At 39.9% G+C, this 19000-nt stretch overlaps 3 protein-coding genes across 4 annotated transcripts in view; all 3 read right to left on the bottom strand.

The window, feature by feature from the left end:
- The window catches only part of LOC119908575 (mitotic checkpoint serine/threonine-protein kinase BUB1-like), a 4846-nt gene extending 4804 nt beyond the window's left edge, over positions 1-42 (bottom strand). Inside the window, exon 1 of the mRNA XM_038726362.1 lies at positions 37-42. Within this exon, the coding sequence (XP_038582290.1) occupies positions 37-42 (6 nt within the window). The remainder of the gene's footprint in view (positions 1-36) is intronic.
- Positions 43-77: 35 nt separating this feature from the next.
- LOC119908824 (sorting nexin-14-like) lies at positions 78-10050 on the bottom strand (the record flags this gene model as incomplete). Of its 2 annotated transcripts, none has more annotated exon segments than XM_038726706.1 (15): positions 78-202; positions 1696-1851; positions 2236-2350; positions 2596-2676; positions 2861-2905; positions 3064-3139; positions 3344-3500; positions 4203-4287; positions 4695-4782; positions 4870-4913; positions 5453-5531; positions 7209-7282; positions 7482-7602; positions 9528-9661; positions 9842-10050. In XM_038726706.1, coding segments are annotated over 14 exon segments (1374 nt in total), but the record flags the coding sequence as incomplete, so codon positions are not given.
- Positions 10051-11928: 1878 nt separating this feature from the next.
- The window catches only part of LOC119908574 (heterogeneous nuclear ribonucleoprotein Q-like), a 9537-nt gene continuing 2465 nt past the window's right edge, over positions 11929-19000 (bottom strand). Inside the window, exons 2-7 of the mRNA XM_038726361.1 lie at positions 18765-18900; positions 18425-18630; positions 18152-18301; positions 17900-18021; positions 16031-16569; positions 11929-14348 (exon numbers count right to left, since the gene is read on the bottom strand). Coding sequence (XP_038582289.1) covers positions 14320-14348; positions 16031-16569; positions 17900-18021; positions 18152-18301; positions 18425-18630; positions 18765-18900 — 1182 coding nt within the window. The 3' untranslated portion in view covers positions 11929-14319. The remainder of the gene's footprint in view (positions 14349-16030; positions 16570-17899; positions 18022-18151; positions 18302-18424; positions 18631-18764; positions 18901-19000) is intronic.

Below are 19000 nucleotides of genomic sequence, written 5' to 3'. Positions count from 1 at the left end.
TTCATAAAAGCAGGTGTGTATTTTATATTTCAAAACCTGCATGATGTGTGTGGGTGACTGAGTTTTTGGTGTCTCACTTCGTCGCTGTGACAGAACATCGGGGTGAAGACTTTCTCCAGCAGAGACAGGACGTGTTCGTACGCCTCAAACATGCAGGGCATCGTCTGCAGCTTCACCACGTCGGCGTACGGACCTTTAGCGACTGAGAGGGAGGACAGCGTGTGGTTAGACTGCTTTCACTCTGTGTTTCTGTTCAGAGAGGTAAAACGTTTACACGGGAGACAAACAGGAAGTTTCATGTCTGTTTTACCCGTACATCACTGCAGCAAGGTGTTCATGAACATCTCTTCTTTTATCATTTGCAATTATTGCTCAACTCTTACACTAAACAGTGAGGAAAATAATTCACAAAAAAATTCAATGAATTATGACAAATAAGACCCATAAACTTCAACAAACTGATTTTAAAATTAGTGGAGAGCACCTTTAAAGAGATTCTGGTGAACGATGAAAAACCAAAAGTAGTAGTTATATCATTATTAGGGATGTGACGACACACTTAGCTCACGAGAACGAGACTTTTAAACTATTTGTAAGAAATCTTCAATGATGAAATCTATGAGTGGAAAATAGTCTTTTATCCGACAGAAAAATCAGAAAATGCAAACAATGCAAGCTGCTGAATAATGTGAAACAGAACTGTGTGAAATAAATATGTGAGCCCTTTCCTTGTAATCTTGGTGCAATAGGGCAACATGCAATAACCACACTAGCACTAATCCATGAAACTATGTTGTCAACAACGTTATTTTCTTCTGTGTTTGTTTTCTTTTTGTGAAGTACAGCATGTCAGTGCTTCTCAGGTTCTTGTTGATGTGTTTTGTGATATGTGATGTTGTTTTTGTGACATTTTATTATGTAGCAACACTGCACTATAAGGGCCAATAAAGTTAACCTAACTATTCTGAAATGTTGCTTTACACATTTGTTTGCGTCTTTTCTGTCACTCTGACGTCATTTAATGTTTCCACCAGGGGCCTGCGCCACGAAGCAAGTTCAACATACCCAGGATATGTTTTCGTTATGAACAGGCGTAGTCTACAACAATGCATTGATTTGATGTGTTCTTATGAGCTGCATGAAAATATCAGCCTTATTCTGTCAGCTCGTCTGTGTGTCGGCGTTTCCACATTAAAAGACTCGAGCACTGAATAAAAAAAATTAGATTAATTTATTTAACACACTCAAAAGTGTTCCAAACATTGTTCTAAATTAACTCCATAAAGCAATGAAACGAAAAATCAATTCATACCATAAAATGTGCTCAAACAGTGGTTGAATCTCAACATGTAGGCAACTGAAACTCACCTCTTTACCTGCACCCACACTGCAAAAGGTGCGGCGGAACGTGACCAGTCTCTGTGATAGACTTTAAAATAGCTACTAACCTAAAATTAATAGCCTGCGTTCATATTAATATTTATTTCAATAGCCCTACTAAACTGCTCGTAATATTCAGCCTCACATAAGAAATACGAAACCCATTTATTTTAACAGAGCCCTGTGACCGACTGCGTGGAACGGATCTCGTACAGATGCTGATATCGTGAGACAGCTTTTAACCTCGATATCGTATCGGTATCGTATTTAATACCGCGTGATCTCGTCCCGCCCCTAATCATTATAGCCTCTTACTGTTCCTTATCTCCTCCACGATGAACTTGTCGAAGCTGATCTTGTCGATGCTTTCGTCCAGGCAGTAGGTCTCGTACATGTCCAGCACCTCGCCGTGCAGACGCTGCAGCTCAGAGTCGCTCAGCTCCGGACTCAGGATCTTATCGTTGAATTCCTCTGGGGGAACCAACAAGAGGTTTTAAACAGTCAGACTGAAAGGGAGATCATGGTTACAGGGTCAAATTGTTATTATTCACCGAAGCTCCCCCACGCAAAAGAAAGACTCTTCTTCTTTCTAATAACTAAAGTGGAATCATTCCTGAGTCGTCCTCTGTAAAACAAGGGTAAACATGACGTGTCTGCATGTAAAGAACCTCTACAGGACAAGCGGGTAAGAAAAAGACTGGATGGGTGATCGTTCATGTTGATCTTGGGGGGCTAACTAGCTTACTGAGATTGCGATAGGCTTGCATAGCTAGTTTTAGGGCTAGCTAAGCCACTGAGCTTTATCAGAGGATTAAGTTTGCAGGGCGGTTTACATATTATGATGACTGTTCGTACCAACGGTGAGGCAGAACTGCAGCACGTTCACGGCTCCTTCCTGTTTCAGGAAGTTCATGAAACGAAAAAGGAGATCCTGCTCTTCCCTGATCTCCTTCAGCTCCAACTTCAGCACCTGCGCAACGAGAGGGAGACTTCAGGTTATCTATCTATCTATCTATCGGAAACGTTTAAAAAATACGCGATATAAATAAGGCCGAAAGATAAACGCATGCAAGACGATACATAAGATACTGAACACACTGTAGCGGGACAAAAAGGTCAAAACCTGCAGTACAAGGTTGGTAATATTTATCTATTTAAATGTTTCTTGTAACAGAAATCATTGAGTTTGTAGTGAATAAGGTCTCTCTCTCTCACAGACGACTTCTTGTTGCTGATGTCTGCATATCTCTGTAAAAATGGAACCAGGGTAGACGGAGGCTCTGTGGCTGGTTCAGGCTGGAGATACAGAAGAAGCAAAATAATTAGTTGAGAAACCTGAATGCAATAAAGTTTCAATTAATTTAACTGAATTAATATCAGTGCTTTATGATATTTAAGTGGATCTACAGTACATGAACTTGTCACAGATTCAGATGTAACGTAACGGAGCAGTACTCCCTGAAATGTTCTTTGCACTTACTGGACTATTATCAACAAAGAGCAGCACCAGGAGGTTCACAGTGTCCTGAAAACGCAGAAAGAGAGACGGCGTGTTACCTTAAAAGTCCTGATTAACCTTCAACGCCAGTTTGCAAAACACAGAATGGAAAATGAACTTTTTTTAACCAGTTATTGTCACGTCGTATCACTCCGACAGACAAACATTGATCCTGCTGGACTCACAGGGTCAGCCATGAAATCCATGGTGGGTAATATGACCGATCCAGCCATCACCTCCCGCAGCAGCAGAGCCAGAGACCTGAACACAGACAAACACACAACCACCACTTTTAACAACGTTTAATACACGATCATTTACTTTGATCATACAGTCAATGTGGGGATTTAACAGCCCCTCAGGGCTTTAGGACAGTTAGCTTACTTCCGTGTATGGAGCGGCTGTAGTTTACACTTCCTAGATGTGACCCATTTAGCCTCTGTCAGCTGGTTTGTGTCAGCCTACCTGCAGTCTGTTGCTTTGGGAGGCATGACGTAGGGAAACAGCATCTCGGTCAGCTTCCTCAGGTAGAGCAGTTCGTCTTTTCGGCTGTGCAGAGCGACGTGGAGGTCGGTGCCGTATTCATCCAGAGCTGCCTGTTGTAAAGCCTCCACGTTCTTCACTGCAGACAGACACATGCAATAACAACAGAACACAGAGTCTAGATCATAAACCCGGTTTCACCATTTTGCCAGAAACTCTAATATATGTGCTGGAAAGGCCAAAGGTTGAGAACATTTGTCATAAATCGGGACAAACACAGGAAATCTGGGGGGAACTGTGACACTGGGAAGAAAACCGAGAAAGAGCAATGAAATTTAGGAGGACTGGCAACCTCTGTGGCCTCCATGTTGACCGCCGTACGACAGCGTGTGACATCGTACTATTATTCTGCACATGCGGGTCGGTTCACACTGGAGTCTGATATGGGCCCCATTTAAAAAAAAAACAATGTGAACAGTCAAAAACAAAGTCTGTGAACGTAGCTTAGCCCAGTGTAAATCAAACAAAACAAAACAAACAGTATGACAATGGCTCCACACGCTTGTTCTTTAGACCAACTGCCTACTCGCATTTTTAGAGAGTGTAGCTTAAATTACTTATAAACAGAAATTCAAATGCATTTTGAAATTTAGAAGATAAGACAACGAGCAGGAGAAACAGGCTGCATGCAAGGTTGGAGCACTTTGTGTTTAGTTTTGTGAGGTGAAATTAATCATTTTAAAAGTTAAATGTAAAACAACCTAATAAATGAATATAAGTGAATGGACAAATGAGGGATATAAATAACAGAGTAAATAAATAAACTTTTGTTATCTGACACCTTTATCTCGAGCTTTTGCAATAATTTCAATATGCTTCATCGCAGCTTTCATCACTTTGTCAGCAAACACGGCAGGAACATCGACCTGGGAGAAGCAGCGAAAGACACAAAAAGAAACAATTAAAAAGACAAAAAGTAAAAAACATTTCATGCCTAAATCATGAAACTGGCGTCAACTCTCTGCTGCTGCTTCTTCTTCATCTGTAGTGGCTTTACTGCTGCTGGTTAGATCAACAACAAGCTAAACTGTGGGGTAAAATTTGTTTAGCTGTGAAGATTAGTAAATTAGAATTAACCAGCAACTATTCTGACCATCAATGAATCGTTTTATTAAGTTGCTCGCTCCAGCTTCTCAAATTTGAGAATGTTTTCACATTTTATAAACAAATCTTCATTCAGATTATTCAAGAAAATTGTCAGTTACAGCCTTATAAACGAATCTCTTCCTGTAGCAGCTCTATTTTGTCTGTCTGAGGAATGTTTAAGCGTCACCTTCTGAACCCGGCGGATGAGCACTGATGCGAAGAAGCGAAAGGTCATCCTCAGTTCGTCCACGCACGCCTCGTCATCTGTGATGTCCCTGAAAACCAGAAGAGGGAGTTCATAACGACTTCCTCACAAGTGTCTTTTTAAAATATCTTTCTCGAGACAATAAAACACTTGTTACCTGTACCAGGGGAACACAAAGTTCTCCAGAACTAACTCGAACACCTACAGATCAGGGACAGCAGAAGTTAAATCTGTACATTTTTACATGGCATGTGCATACATGAAGAGTTTTATTCTACAGAAACAGAAGACCAAAATTAAAAAGGAATTCTGTAAGTAACGGTCAGAAAATAGACGGATAATAAATTAATGGTTATTTTGTTAGATATTAATGGGCCCATATGAGCTACTTGCAGATAAATCGGTATTTAAAACACCCGATAAACGATAATTAATAAAGAAACAAAGAGGCGGATCAAGCATGTTGCATAGTTTGTCCACCAGAGGGTGCTCTGCAACTAAACACAGCAAGCAGCTGTACTTTTGTTCAAAGTATTATCTATAACAATAAAAAAAGTGAATTTTTAAACTGCATTATGTCATGTTATCTTGGTGAGATAGTCTCATAACTACACATAACAAATGTTTAGGGATCATCTTTGTTTATGTTGTGCGTTTCTGAAAAGGAGCAAAAAATAAATTGGATTAATTGACTAATCAATAATTAATTTCAGGATGAAACCTCCTCCCACTGAAGTTACCTCTGCTATTGAAGCGTCCACCTTTGAATGAACCTTCAGGTCCAACCATGGCTGATAGTTTTCAAGCAGCAGGGTCGGCCTGCAAAGAGTAAAATATATTTGTGCATTTTATCAGTCTGTGATTTATGATCTCAGAGATCATAAATCACAAACTGCACGGGTGTGAAAATTCCCAGCATTTTAATCGAACTAGTGAGCATGTTCATGCCTGACCGGACACATCTGTCCTACCTTGCTGCACATTTGATTTCTTTAAATGAATATTTTTTTGTAAACACATGTAAGAAGGCCCCTGGTCAGACATTGAGATTCATGGTTACTTACTTAGCTGTAATTAATTTTGTGGGTATAACCTGCCTTGAGCCGAATCCCATCATCAATGATTTTGGCTGTCTGGTGCAATACTGCATAATAATATCCACTAAGAGGAAAACTAGCTTAATGTGTCCTCACAAAATGACATTATCCAAATTAAACTAGACTTTAATGGTGTTTGGTTACCAAGGAAAATATGTTGACTGTACCAGGAGTAAACAATAAGTACAGTAACCATATAAAGCAATAACACACACAAGCCTCACCTACTTAACATTATAATTAAGTAATAACACAAAACGTATCCATCTTTACGGTCAGCAAAAGGTTCATTGACCTGCTTTATTCACTCTGTACTACAAACTTTGGGTAGTTTAATCCAGAATAAATAATTGTATTTTATAGATTATATTTTATGTATGTAAAATCTTGATCAGCCAAGTAACTATAGTTGTGAAGTTACTATAGAGATGTTGGACGTCCATGAGCTGAAACGTTCAAAATCCCAAAAAAAAGCACCTCTCTCTCTGTCTCTCGAGCAACATCTACTAAAAGATATAAAATATTAATGTCAGGGAGTAAAATACACAGCATTCCCCTCTGAAATATAATAAGGAAGAAGAAATATAAAGTACAGGGCTGCAGCTGACGATTGTTTTCATGTGTCGATTAAGTATTTAATCAATTAACCAATTAGTTGTTTGGTCTGTAAAATGTTAGAAAATGTCAATCAGTTTCCCGAAGCTCAAGACGGCGTCAATAAATTTCTTGTTTTGTCCACGACCCAAAATATATTCAGTTTACTGTCACAGAGGAGGAAAGAAACCAGAAAATATTCAGATTAACAAGCTGGAATCCAAGAACTTTTGTTCTTAAAAAATTGCTCATACCTTTAAAGAGGTCATATTCTGCTTTTTGGCTTTTCTCCCTCTCCTTTATTGAGTTTTATATCTTTTATGTGCATGTAACAGGTTTGCAAAGTGAAAAAGCCCAAAGGGAGTTCCCGTCTCCCACAGAAAACTCTGCTCTGAACTGAAAACAGCTCGTTTGTAGTGCAGCCGTTTCCCAGCTAAACGCGCCTCACGTAACGCTCGCCAAGCGGCTACTCTTATAAAATATGGTGTTTTTTGAAAATTAAACCATGTAAACCAGTTCTGCTACAACCTCTAAATAGGATTTTGAACCTGAAAATTATCATAATATGAGCTCTTTAATCGACTGTCAAAGCAGTTAGTGATTAATCATTGTAGCTCTAATAAAGTAGCATAAAAAGTAAATACTCTACAACTAGTTATTTACCTTCCGCCAGCGTGAAGAGGCAACTGAATAACAACAGAGCAGATTTATATGCATTTTTATGTTGTTTACACACTTGCTGAGTTTTCAGTAAGTGTTTATGTTCAAATAAGTGTTTATCTGTTCAGAGATCCTGTGAACGTACCGGTGACGTTTGCACTTGACCTTTCCACACACGGCACAGCTGTGGCCCAGAGGAAACAACTCCTGCTCCTGCCGCTGCTGGAGAAAACAAACCTGATATATCACACACTCAATTGTGGAAAACATATCTGTGTATGGAAACTAGGGCTGCACCATTAATCTAATCCCAATCTTGATGTCGTCATGTGCAGTCCCAAATACAGCCCTGCAACTATCTCTCAAATCTCTCTGAAATGTCAGGAAGGTTCCAAGTCTGGTCAGATGTTTGACTTACTGTGTTCCTTGGCTTTATGTTGAAGAGGATATTTGGGAGAAGGGACTCTGGTCCGAGGGAGCAGTAGAAAGTGACGACACCGGCCACAAACGACCAGAAGACCATCAGGATGTGGATATACCTGGAGAGGGAGTTTTATTAAACAGCATTAAAAACTCATGTAAATGAACTAAAAAACACTGTTCAAATAAAATACTGAGATTGTCGGCGCTAACTGCTTCTCCACGTTACATTAAGTAATTTTCCTATTTCTTAAAATGTCAAATGAACTCGACCAAACTAAACCACGACACTTCACTTTAACGACAAAATGACCAGAGTGGGTGGGATTTGTTTTCAGTGCAGCAGGGTAAAAATAATAATATAACAATATTTCTAAGAGGCTGAATACAAAGTTGCATATTTCGGGGAATGGTGCAGGGTATTATCTTGATTAATGGATTAATCATTTAACCTTTGACATGGTAAAAACTTCCTATCACAATTTACTTTGATTTATGATTTATTGATTTTCAAAATTAACCCTGCACTCACGAAGTACTCATGATCACTGTTAATTAATCAGGTTTTAAAGAGGTGGTATTCTGCTCATTTTCAGGTTCAACATCTTATTCAGAGGTTGTACCAGAACAGATTTACATGGTTTCATTTTCAAAAAAACACTGTTTGTTTTAATACTGCACGTTGCTGCAGCTCCTCTTTTCAGCCTGTGTTGAAGGCTTCGTTTTAGCTATGGAGTGATGCATCTTGTCTCTAAATGATCTTTGTTGGGAGTTGCACATGCTCAGTTCCTAGTTAAGGACTACTAGCCAATCAGAAGCAGAGAAGGGCGGGTCAGCGAGAAGCCGGTAAACAGCTCGGGTTCAGCTGTACGTGTTGCCGAGCTGGTCGGCAACACGGACTGGAGCGAGAGTTTCAGAGCGGTGAGTTATTAATCTGTATCCATAAAGTTTTAACTGAGCTCTGTCTCTACATCACAGGAACAACTTTATGTCCACTGACTGCCTGGAGGGTAGCTAGTGTTTGGAAGGGAGAGGAGAGTCACAGGGATGAAAGGGAAGCGGCTGGACTACAAACGAGCTGTTTTCAGGCAGATCAGAGCAGAGTTTTAAATAAAGGAGAGGGGAAAAGCCAAAAATGATAATATGACCTCTTTAGGTAGCTTACACAAGCCCTGATTAAGCACAGGTACCACTGGACCTGTTCAATGTGGTCAAGGTGTGAAAAAAGCAGTGAAAAAGACGCATTTTTTATTTTCACTAAGAGAATAAAGGTGTCACACATCTGAACCTGTGTTTTAAAGAATATTTAGCCTCTCTGGAATAATCTAGACCAGATTTGAAATCTTTAGCTACAGTGGTGTTTGATGTGGACTTGGTCCAATGTGGTCTGGGATTGAAAAACACAGTGACATTATCCTTTTTTTTGCATTTCTACTGGAGGGATAGGGGTTTCACACATCTGAACCTGCGTTTTAAAGAATATTTACAGTGGTGTTTGATGTGGACTTGGTCCAATGTGGTCTGGGATTGAAAAACACAGTGACATTATCCTTTTTTTGCATTTCTACTGGAGGGATAGGGGTTTCACACATCTGAACCTGCGTTTTAAAGAATATTTAGCCTCTCTGGAATAATCTAGACCAGATTTGAAATCTTTAGCTACAGTGGTGTTTGATGTGGACTTGGTCCAATGTGGTCTGGGATTGAAAAACACAGTGACATTATCCTTTTTTTGCATTTCTACTGGAGGGATAGGGGTTTCACACATCTGAACCTGCGTTTTAAAGAATATTTAGCCTCATTTCCACTAGAGGGATAAGGGTTTCAAAGACAATAAAGGCCTGTCAATCTGCTAGGAGGTCTCACAGCCCCCCTACAGTGAAAGGCTGGGCCACCTCACCTGCCTAATGGGAGGCTAACTTCAGCTTCACTCGGCTGAAACACACAGGTGTGCAGGTCAGACACCACATGACCCAGGCAGTGTTTAGAGATAATCTGACACTCTCCGGCCCAGTAAACACAGTTTATAATACCGACAGTTTACCTGTTGAGCAGCACGGTGAGAGAGAGCATAGACAGCAGCAGGAAGCAGAAGACTGGATACTGACGGCCAGCTTCCCTCAGCACGTCAACCTTCAGTCCCCGCTTCAAACACGTTAAAATACCTGCCATGCTGACCTGTCGACGGAAAGGATTAACGGTTAACTCTTTGAAAGGGGTGTTTCTGCCTGTTTAGATTAAATACGCCGGATAAAAGTGAGGTTTATCATCTAAAATGTCAGTTTAAACTTCTCGGTCGAGCCGTTGTAGCTAACTTAGCTTAGCTAACGGTTAACGTTCGCTTGTATAGAAACTTACAGCGGCAACAAAACGGTCATATAATGAAACGCATTTTATCCACAGGCTGCAGGAGTCTTCGGCTGTTAGCCGGACTAGTCCTCCCAAGAAATCATGTTACTTTCTTCAGCTTCAGAAAGTTTTTACTTCATGTTTTCCAATGTTTTAAAGTCCCGACCGACTTCCCTGACAGACTGAGTGTTGTCTAATCCGACCGGGGGGTTGCCAGGTCCGTCAAAAACACGCTTAATCCCGGTTTTTAAAGTAAAACAAAAAACAAAAAACACCACCTCCGTTCATATTAAAATACAACTTTGACTTTAAGGTAAACAAAAATTATACACCTATCAAACTTAGCTTCATTATCCATTCTTCTGAAAGAGATTAAATGACTTTCATCAAACCTTCAATATTTGCGGTACTTTGCATTTAAAATCTTTCATAAAAACATTGCTTAGCTATGTTCTTTATGGAAATGTTAAATACAGGGCTGGGCTATAGGGTGAAAAATGTTTACACGCTTAAAGTATTTGATATTGATCATTATTATCAGGATAAATGTCAAATAATTATTTATTTAAAGTTTGAAAGGGAGCGTTTTGCTCCTGAGTGAAAGTTGAAGAAACCAGATTGTTAATTGTGGTTTAAACCTTTATAAGGTTTATATATATATTTTTTACACATACAAGGAATTTGTTTTATATAAAGATATCTTAAATAAATGTGAGATTGACAGAATATGTATATATAAGTACTTAGGATCTGATATGTTGTGCAAACTGTTAATCACTTCACAAATCTGAGGTAGAACATTCAAGACAATTATTATTATTATTTCAACAAATATGCATGAGTAAAATAAATTTCAGCCCCATTTTCCTCAACAAAATAGATAAATAGAAAAATAAGTTCTGACTCGTCCGTGACTAAAATACATTAAATCAAACCTTCACCATCAAAATTTACGACATTTTTAGATATTGCCTGTTTCATCCAAGTAATAGTCCAAAATATTCAGTTCACCATTATTCAACAGAAATAGTCAGTCAACATCTCCAATAATAGGAAACTTTATTAAAGTGTAATCACATTTATAAAAAAAACTCTATCCTTATTTTTTGGTGTAACCTGTTTTCTCTATTTTATTAATGTCCCCCAACTTTTGTGTTTGTCTGAGGTTAATGGATTATTTTGACCGGTCAATCGAAAACCATAACTTCCTTAAACCTTCTCACAGAACTAGTACACGCATCAAATGCGTATTTTGCAGAGCCGACATGGCAACCCCAAATCCAAACAACCCCACTTCCGGTTTGGTGATCCATGGTTGTGTCATATTTACGGAAGTGACTCCAAATGGTCATCCGCTGACCTCGTTACTATTCAAAACATGTGTTTAAATTTAAGTGCATTTTGCCTTTGTGTTACTTATGTGGTTTGTAGATGTATAAAAAACTGTGTGCAATATTTTCTCATCAAGTTAAAAGGCCACAGACGCATAAATTAAAGTAAAAATAATCAGTGATTAATTTATATTTACTTTAAAAGGCCTTTTTTATTTAATTGGCATCTTTTTTGACTTAAATTAGCCGACTGCTGCTTGTTATTTTGGTCTTATTGGACAATGGTTCTGTCACGCCCCCCTCAGAAGCCAAAATAAATCCCTCACTCCAGCAAAAGTGGATTAAATTTATATTAATGATTAATACGGGCAATTGAATTTTACAAGATTAAGTTTAACAAAAAAATCCTTGTTGCATCAGAGCACTTTTGTTTAAGTCACCACATGAATTATAACTTTGTCTCCTCAATAATTTATTGATCCCTAAGTGGCAATTTTGTTAAAACTGCATATGAAGCTATTAAATAAAACAAAACATACAAATAAAAAAAAGGTATGGTGGATATTTACAGTATTTTACAGTATGTGCCACTGCACCAAAGTACATGAGAGTATTATCGGTGTAGTTGTAAATACTTTCAGGACCAATTTGCTCTGTACCACATTTAAAAATGGGAATCTTTAAATTTATGATGTGAAGCTTCACAGACCGATAAAAGTCCACGATCTTAACACACATTGACAAAAATCAAACACAACCCCAGAACAAAGTCAATAACTTTATTAGAAAAATAGGTTTAAACTCACTGTACAGTATAAAACAGTTCATTTGCAAGAATGCAAACACACTTGTTAGCAAAAAAAAAACAAACAAAAGAAATGATTTGACCCTTAAACTGGTGATCCAACAGAGTCGAATACTAGTATGTAAAACAAAAGTAAACCTGGTAAAATGAGAAACAAGCTGCACACTCCTTTCTGAACGCCGAAGAATGCTAAAGATTCAAGACACAGCGTTTCATGGCAAATAAAATAGAAAAAAAAGGTCAAAAACACTGCTACGCACTAAGGCTGGATTAAAAAGGAGAAACCCAACCTCATAATGTCTCACCGTTAAAAACCACGTACATCTGTGATGTACAGTGCACTGAAAAAAAAAAACCCCTCACAACTGCTTTATTCTGTGATTTCCTACAATACCCAGAATGCCTTTTCACTGTCCCCCACTTAAGAACTAGGCGATATAAACACAGCTATACGGCCACGCCCCGTGCTTAAAATTCAAACATCTTGTGGATGCACAGCATTATGTGGGCGCAGATATCGATCTCTTCGCCGCGTGACCGCTGTAACGTTGCTGCTCTAAAAAGTACTCCACGCACTACGACTTTGGAAAAACGCCCCCTACTACTAAAATATCTCACCTCTCTGAAAATGACTCGTCTGGTTAGTCTGTTTTTGTCGTCAACAAATCCCATAAAAAGCCCAAACCCAGCAGTGAATGTGTATCCACGTGTGGATTCATCCGCCGCTGAATCCGCCGCTGAAAGTAGTCCCCAACAGATGCACTAGCTGTTTTTAGGAACTAAACTAACTTTATATCCGCGAGCGGTTTTGAAAGATTGGAGCGGAGAGCCACTGACAGGAAGTCAAAGTGGTGGTTTTGGTCTTTTCGTAAAATTTTGTTGACAATAAGAACATCAGACTGGATCCTTTTACATTTTATACTGACTATTGGATAAAAACCCTCGCTGAGAAACACAAGTTATTGAAGTTGTTGGAAGTCTCGTGCATCTGTAGATAAATTACTACACAAATCGCAAAGTACATCACTAAATCCTGTTATTTCTCCTCAAAGCTCAAATATATTACGCTGGATTTGCTCTTTTAAACTCTTCCAGTATGATGTGTACACTTGATAGTGAAGAGACATGAATTAACACCAGTTTACTCTATAATGTGTCACAAATATATCACATATGGCATGATAAAACTGGTCTACAGTGACGTACAAGGTGAAATGTTGAAATCATGCTTTTTTTTTGCAATACAATTTTTTTTTTCCACACCACGTTTATTTAGATTCCTAAATGTTTCAGGACACGGAAATAAATTCATATTCTTTCAAACCTGCTTAAAATAACAAAAACAAAATATACACACATAAGAAAGGCAGCTTCATTAGATGTCAGTTTGTTCACGTTATGAACGAACAGATGTTTTGTGCGGACATCACTTTTGCTAAACATCCTTAACATTGATGGGTTCAAACAAACAAACAAACAAAAATTAGACAAGTTTTCCTATCTTGGAAGACAAAAGGCTGAATACTGGTTTCCAGCTATTTAAAAAGAAAAACAACAGTAATAAAAACAGTTTGTCTGTAAACTACATCATCACTCAGTTCATTTCTCAAGACAGCAAAAGCTTGCTCAGGCTCATTTTCAGAGGATCAGCTAACATGCAAACGGTAGCCTACGTCGAGCCTCAGCTGAGAACTCATTAGGCGCTCCGTTGCTTGTGTTTGGGGTTCAAACCCTGCCTCAAGTTTCCTCAAGTGCAAAACAGGGGGAGAGTTGGGGGCAGAACAGGCGAGTCCTCGAAACCTGAGGTAGTTAACGGACCCCATGGCGGCTTAGGTTCTTAAAGCACCATATTCCTGGAACGCCCGACCCTCAACACCTCCAACGCTTTCCCTGACAGTCAGAGATTATCGTGTCTTGTCCGTCATGAAAGTTGTAGTTTAAACTCAAAGAAATACAAAATATAAAATAAGCATCAAGTTCCACTAAAACACTCCAAAAAAAATTTTTTAAAAAACAACAAAGTGCAAAGACTTTTTCCTCCAGGAGGACGTCCATCATCATGAACTCCTGCTCAGTTCGTCTCAAATGGCATATTTGGGGTTTGGGGGGGGGGGGGGGGGGGGCTTATAAAACTTAAAGTCTACTCGCTTTTTGCTCTTCTGATTATCTCAGAGCGTGGCAGCTTCTTTAAAAAACAAAAAAAAACAAAAACACCCAGAAAGGTTGGATTGCCATTAGACCACTGAGTCAAGTTGACCTTACCATTTCCATCCACTGGCAGCCTGCAGCGTGTACCGCCATACGCTGGGGGGAGGGAAGGGGAGGGGGGGGTCAGTCTTCATAGCGACGCATCAGGACCAGCCTCGACCCCTTTTCCCTGCTAGTCAGGTAACAAAAGGAAGCAATTAGAGAATGGAAAACAGGATCATATCACACACACATCTACTGTGTTCCTCACACACACTCATCAGTGTAACAGTAGCGGGATAACGGTGTATCACATGAATTTGCATTCAGTAGAAGACAAAGCATTCTCGCAGCACTTGCACGCCCCTCTGGTTTAACATGCTCATGTCAATGCCTTAAACGAGGACGACAAGCAGAGAATCGGCCTGTGTTTGGATCGTAAAAAAAAAAAACAAAATAATAAAAATTGTTGTTTGCGATGCAGCCGGTGAAACGAGGACAAGACAGGCAGAGAGAGAGAGAGAGAGAGGAGGAGCAGCCATCATTATTATTATTATATAAAAGCAAACAGACACACAAACACGACAAAGCGAGTCATGCACGGCAGTTATCTTCCACAACAGCACAACTGAACCTCCACATAAAACATGCAAGATTAGTATCCAGGCCTTCAACAGCTAGGTAGATCCTTCTGGGACAAGGAAAAGCTTCACTTTGAAGTTATTAATAAATCAAATTGTGCTTTTTATTCCCTCCACTCGGAACAATTGGGACTTGGTGTTGTAGGAGGAGGGGAGGGGGAGAGGGGGAGGTGGGGCTTAACTCGTGATGCTGCATTGACAAGTGAATTTAGGACACCAATTTGTGAAACATTAATGTTTTTGGATATGAGAGGAACTCATAAAAAAGGATGGAGTATGTCACTACATACATACAGAGCACTTGAGAGATGCCAACTAGAGAAGTAGGTGATTTGGAATTTGATGGCATGCAAGGTGACACTGTAGCATGTGGCCAACACTGGCAAACCTTTAGTCCATTTTCTTCCACAAGGAGCCTTAAAAATTTGAAGGCAATTTGAAGAGAGAATTTGCCGAAACATGAATTTGCAACACAATTTGAAGTTTTTGTTACACGTGTGCGTGTATGTTTATTAAAGCAGACAAACAGCAAAGAATACAAGCCAAAATGTAAAGCCAAAAAATAGGACTACGAGGGTCCTTTTTTTTTTTTTCTTCTTCTTCTCAATAACAAGACACGCATTACTTTGTGACAATACAAATTGTATTTTGATTTGTTTTTAAATACATGTTTAGGAGACATATGCTTTGTTGCTGTTAGCTACTTAAAACATGGAAACCAGATATTTCTAAAAACATACATAAAGCTATAGCCAAATAGACAGCTCGAGCACATATTTGCATCTAAAATTTATTTTTCTTCAAACTTTTGTTGTAATGGAAAATCTTTTCCTTTTTTTTTTCTCCTTTTTTTTCTTTTTTTTTTTTAAAACGACCATCTTAAAAAATAAAATTAAAAATAAAGGAAAAATTAAAACCAGTTCGCCAGAGAAAGGTGGGAGTGTGACTACGGTTTGAGTCCAAGCGGATTATTAAAATATGTACAAAAAGATATCTTGCCAGATGTCACCCAATTTTGGAGGAGGAGGAAAAAAAAAAAAAAAAAAAAAAATATGCAGGCAACCGTTTGGGATTGAGGGCCAATCAGATCAAGTCTCTAAATAAAAAAAGACAAAAACAAAAAAAAACATAAACACGGATTTTGTTATCAAAGCCCTACTCGTTTACTTCCACTGTTGCCCAAAAGAATCCTGATAAAATTCCTGGTTGTCGGATTTGTAACCGGAATAGTTACCAGAATGATCACCACCTTGGAGCGGTTGCTGAGCAATGGGTTGAGAGCCCCAGTTCTGATTATTGGTCTGGCGACGCTTCGAATCTGGCTGGTTGTACCCATCAGCTTTGCGCTTTCCTCCTACATTTCCACCGCGGCCACCCCGAGCACCACGTACCCCTCCTCGCCCTCTCGGCTGCACGCCTCCTCTTGCGCCCCGTCCGCCGCGGCCCGGTCCGGGCCCGCCTCGCTGGGAGAAGTTGGCCCTGCCCCTGGGTGCCCCGGCGCCGCCTCGCCCCCTGGCCGGGGAGGATCCGCCCCGGGGGCCCCTGTTGCCGCCCCGCCCTCGGCTCGGAGCCTGGAAGTCGTCGTACCCGTAGTAGGGGTCGTCGTAGCCGCCGCGGTAGTTGTGATAGTCATAGCCGTAGTAGTCGTAGTAGTCATCATAGCCGTAGTAGTCAGGGGGGTAAGAATAGCCGCCCCGGTTGCCGCCTCTGCCCCGGCCTCTGACGGGAGGAGGCATGTGGGGAGGGGGAGGGTAGTAGTAATAGTCGTCATACCTGATGAGTGCGAAAGAAAGTTAGAGACAAGACAACAAAACGATAAAAACATCAGGGGTCAGGATCCTGACTGGCTTATGTGTTAGCATAATATTATATTGTTAATATAATAGTAAACTTCTGACATGTTATATTATGTATATATCTTCTCACTATTATAATAATAACTCCAGTTAAAGCAGTTTCACTGTGGGGCTTTGTTTTTTATTCATTAGCTTTGTGCAAGAAAAACGCTCTACATTGTAGGAGTTAGTCTCTAACTTTAATTTTAAGTAGCCTACTAGCGCGTCAATAATCATAAACATTTATGCAGGACAGTGACGTTTATTTTTCCGCTCCATTCAGGCATTAACGAGCACATCGGCTTTACGAACAGTGTTTTAATAAAAGGCACTGATTTAGCACCTCCTTAGCCTTCTGCCTTACCGCTTCACCTGCTGACGGTGCATCTTGTTTTTGAGTAACGGGGCTGTTTAAGCGGCCACAGAGTTCAGTCCGACTACGTTTTGAACGATTAGCATTGGGGGTCCGGCGTGGTGCAAGACTAAGTTCGGTTGTACTCGTAAATCAAGTTTTCTGGTTCGCACGGATCTACTTTTAGTGGCGTAAGACAGCGAAACACTCGCACGGTAGATCCGGAAAAAGCGTTGAGCGTTGCCGTGCTCGCAGTGTGTGGGTGAACATGATTAACGCCAGTACTGCACTGATATTAATTAGTGTGAAATCTTAGTAGCGGCGGTCATAATTCTGCAGCAGCGATGCGCCAAATATAGGGGAGCCATGTGGTATGTGCACGTCAATATTACCTTATTAATGAACATTTAGATAATCGATTTTTTACTGTTTTACTGTTTAAAAAGTAAACCCAGCTTAATAGCTGGGAATATTTACAGTAAAAACCACAAACAAAATAATCGTTCATTAATTGTAATCGAGGTAAAATGTCCTGATTTTAGGGCCTAAATTGTCCAGCTCTAATTATCAGGATAAACTTTAAAAATCAATATTTCTTTCAAGTTGAAAGGCAGATTTTTGCTCGTTGACTTGATGCTAAACAGCTGATCACGTCACAAATCTGAACTATTCTGATAAAGTCTTTTTTTTTAATTAATGAGGAAAATTAATATTTTCTTAGTCCTGTTTCCTCAACAAAATAAATATCTTAACAGAAAAATTAAGTGCTAATTTGTTCGTGACTCAAATAAATTAAATCAAACATTCATTGAACATTTGAGGTAAATTAAATCACAATAATAATAATCATCATCATCATCGTTTTTCTGCCCAGCCCCATTTATAATATTTAGAAATCAGAAGACGTGTTTCTTACATTTGTGTTTTGGCTGCTTGTCTCTGTGCTTTGCGCTCCTTCCTTTTCTGATCAGGCGGCTTAGCGAAAACAATCTCTATGGGCTCTCCCTCCAGCTCCCTCCCGTTCATTTCTTCCAAAGCCTGAGAAAAGCAGCCCGTCACACACATCCGTTAACATTAACAAAGGATTTTGGGTTGATTTATCGCAAATGTAATCTGTATTTAGAGTCAAGCTTGTGCAAAAGTGCTACAGACAAACAGAAACCCGCACCTTCACAGCACCGTCCCTCTCTTCGAAGTGGATGAAAGCGTAGTCTTTGAGCTTCTTCACTCGCTCCAGTTTCCCAAACTCACTAAAGGACGTCTCCAGGATCTCCTCTGTGACACCGTTGGCGAGGTTTCTCACAAATAAAACCTTCACCTGCAAAACAAAGAGCGCGGCTCAGGGTTAGCCTCGGCTGGATCTTCAGGGCGAGTGTTTTTAAAGAATCACCGTGTCTTCTTAGCGTTTCTATCACATGACATTGCGTTCGTTGACGCTCACCTTCGCCATGACCTCTGGGTCAGGGTCTTCGATGGGGTCGGCCCACTCCACTGTCACCACGTTGCCCCACACCTTCACCTTGCCGCTCATTAGCCGGCGGCGAGCCTGAGCGGCCGCTTTGTGGTCTTCGTACTCCAGGAAGCAGAAGCCTCGGTTCTTCTTTTTGTCGTCGGGCTGGTGGTACAGTATGACGTCACTGAGGCCCTCTGCGAGCAGACAGGAGAGAGGAAAGAAAACAAGATTGAGATTAAGTAATCTAGTTGTTTGGACTGGATTTAGTAGAATGACTCGTTTAGATGAACACAGTGTTTAAAAACACTAAATGATTATATTTTATTACCTGTGACTTTAGCAAACTCTTCTACAATCTGCTCCTTTGTTTTACTCTTGGGAATGGAGCCAACAAATAGCCTGTTGTTGGCGACAGATATACACACCCCGATGTGCTTGCCGGGGCGAATCTCATGATTATTACACTGTAAAAAGAAAAATGTGTAAACTATACACAAGATGACAGACGTCAACACATAAGTCGAGTTCAACTGCCTCACAGCAAATCTAGTCATTTACATGCTC

This window comes from Micropterus salmoides, unplaced genomic scaffold (genome assembly GCF_014851395.1).
Source record: "Micropterus salmoides isolate LMB-PRFRI ecotype aquatic unplaced genomic scaffold, ASM1485139v1 Ms_hic_scaffold_18, whole genome shotgun sequence".
Lineage (NCBI taxonomy): Eukaryota > Metazoa > Chordata > Actinopteri > Centrarchiformes > Centrarchidae > Micropterus > Micropterus salmoides.
This window is presented reverse-complemented; position numbering and strand designations above follow the sequence as displayed.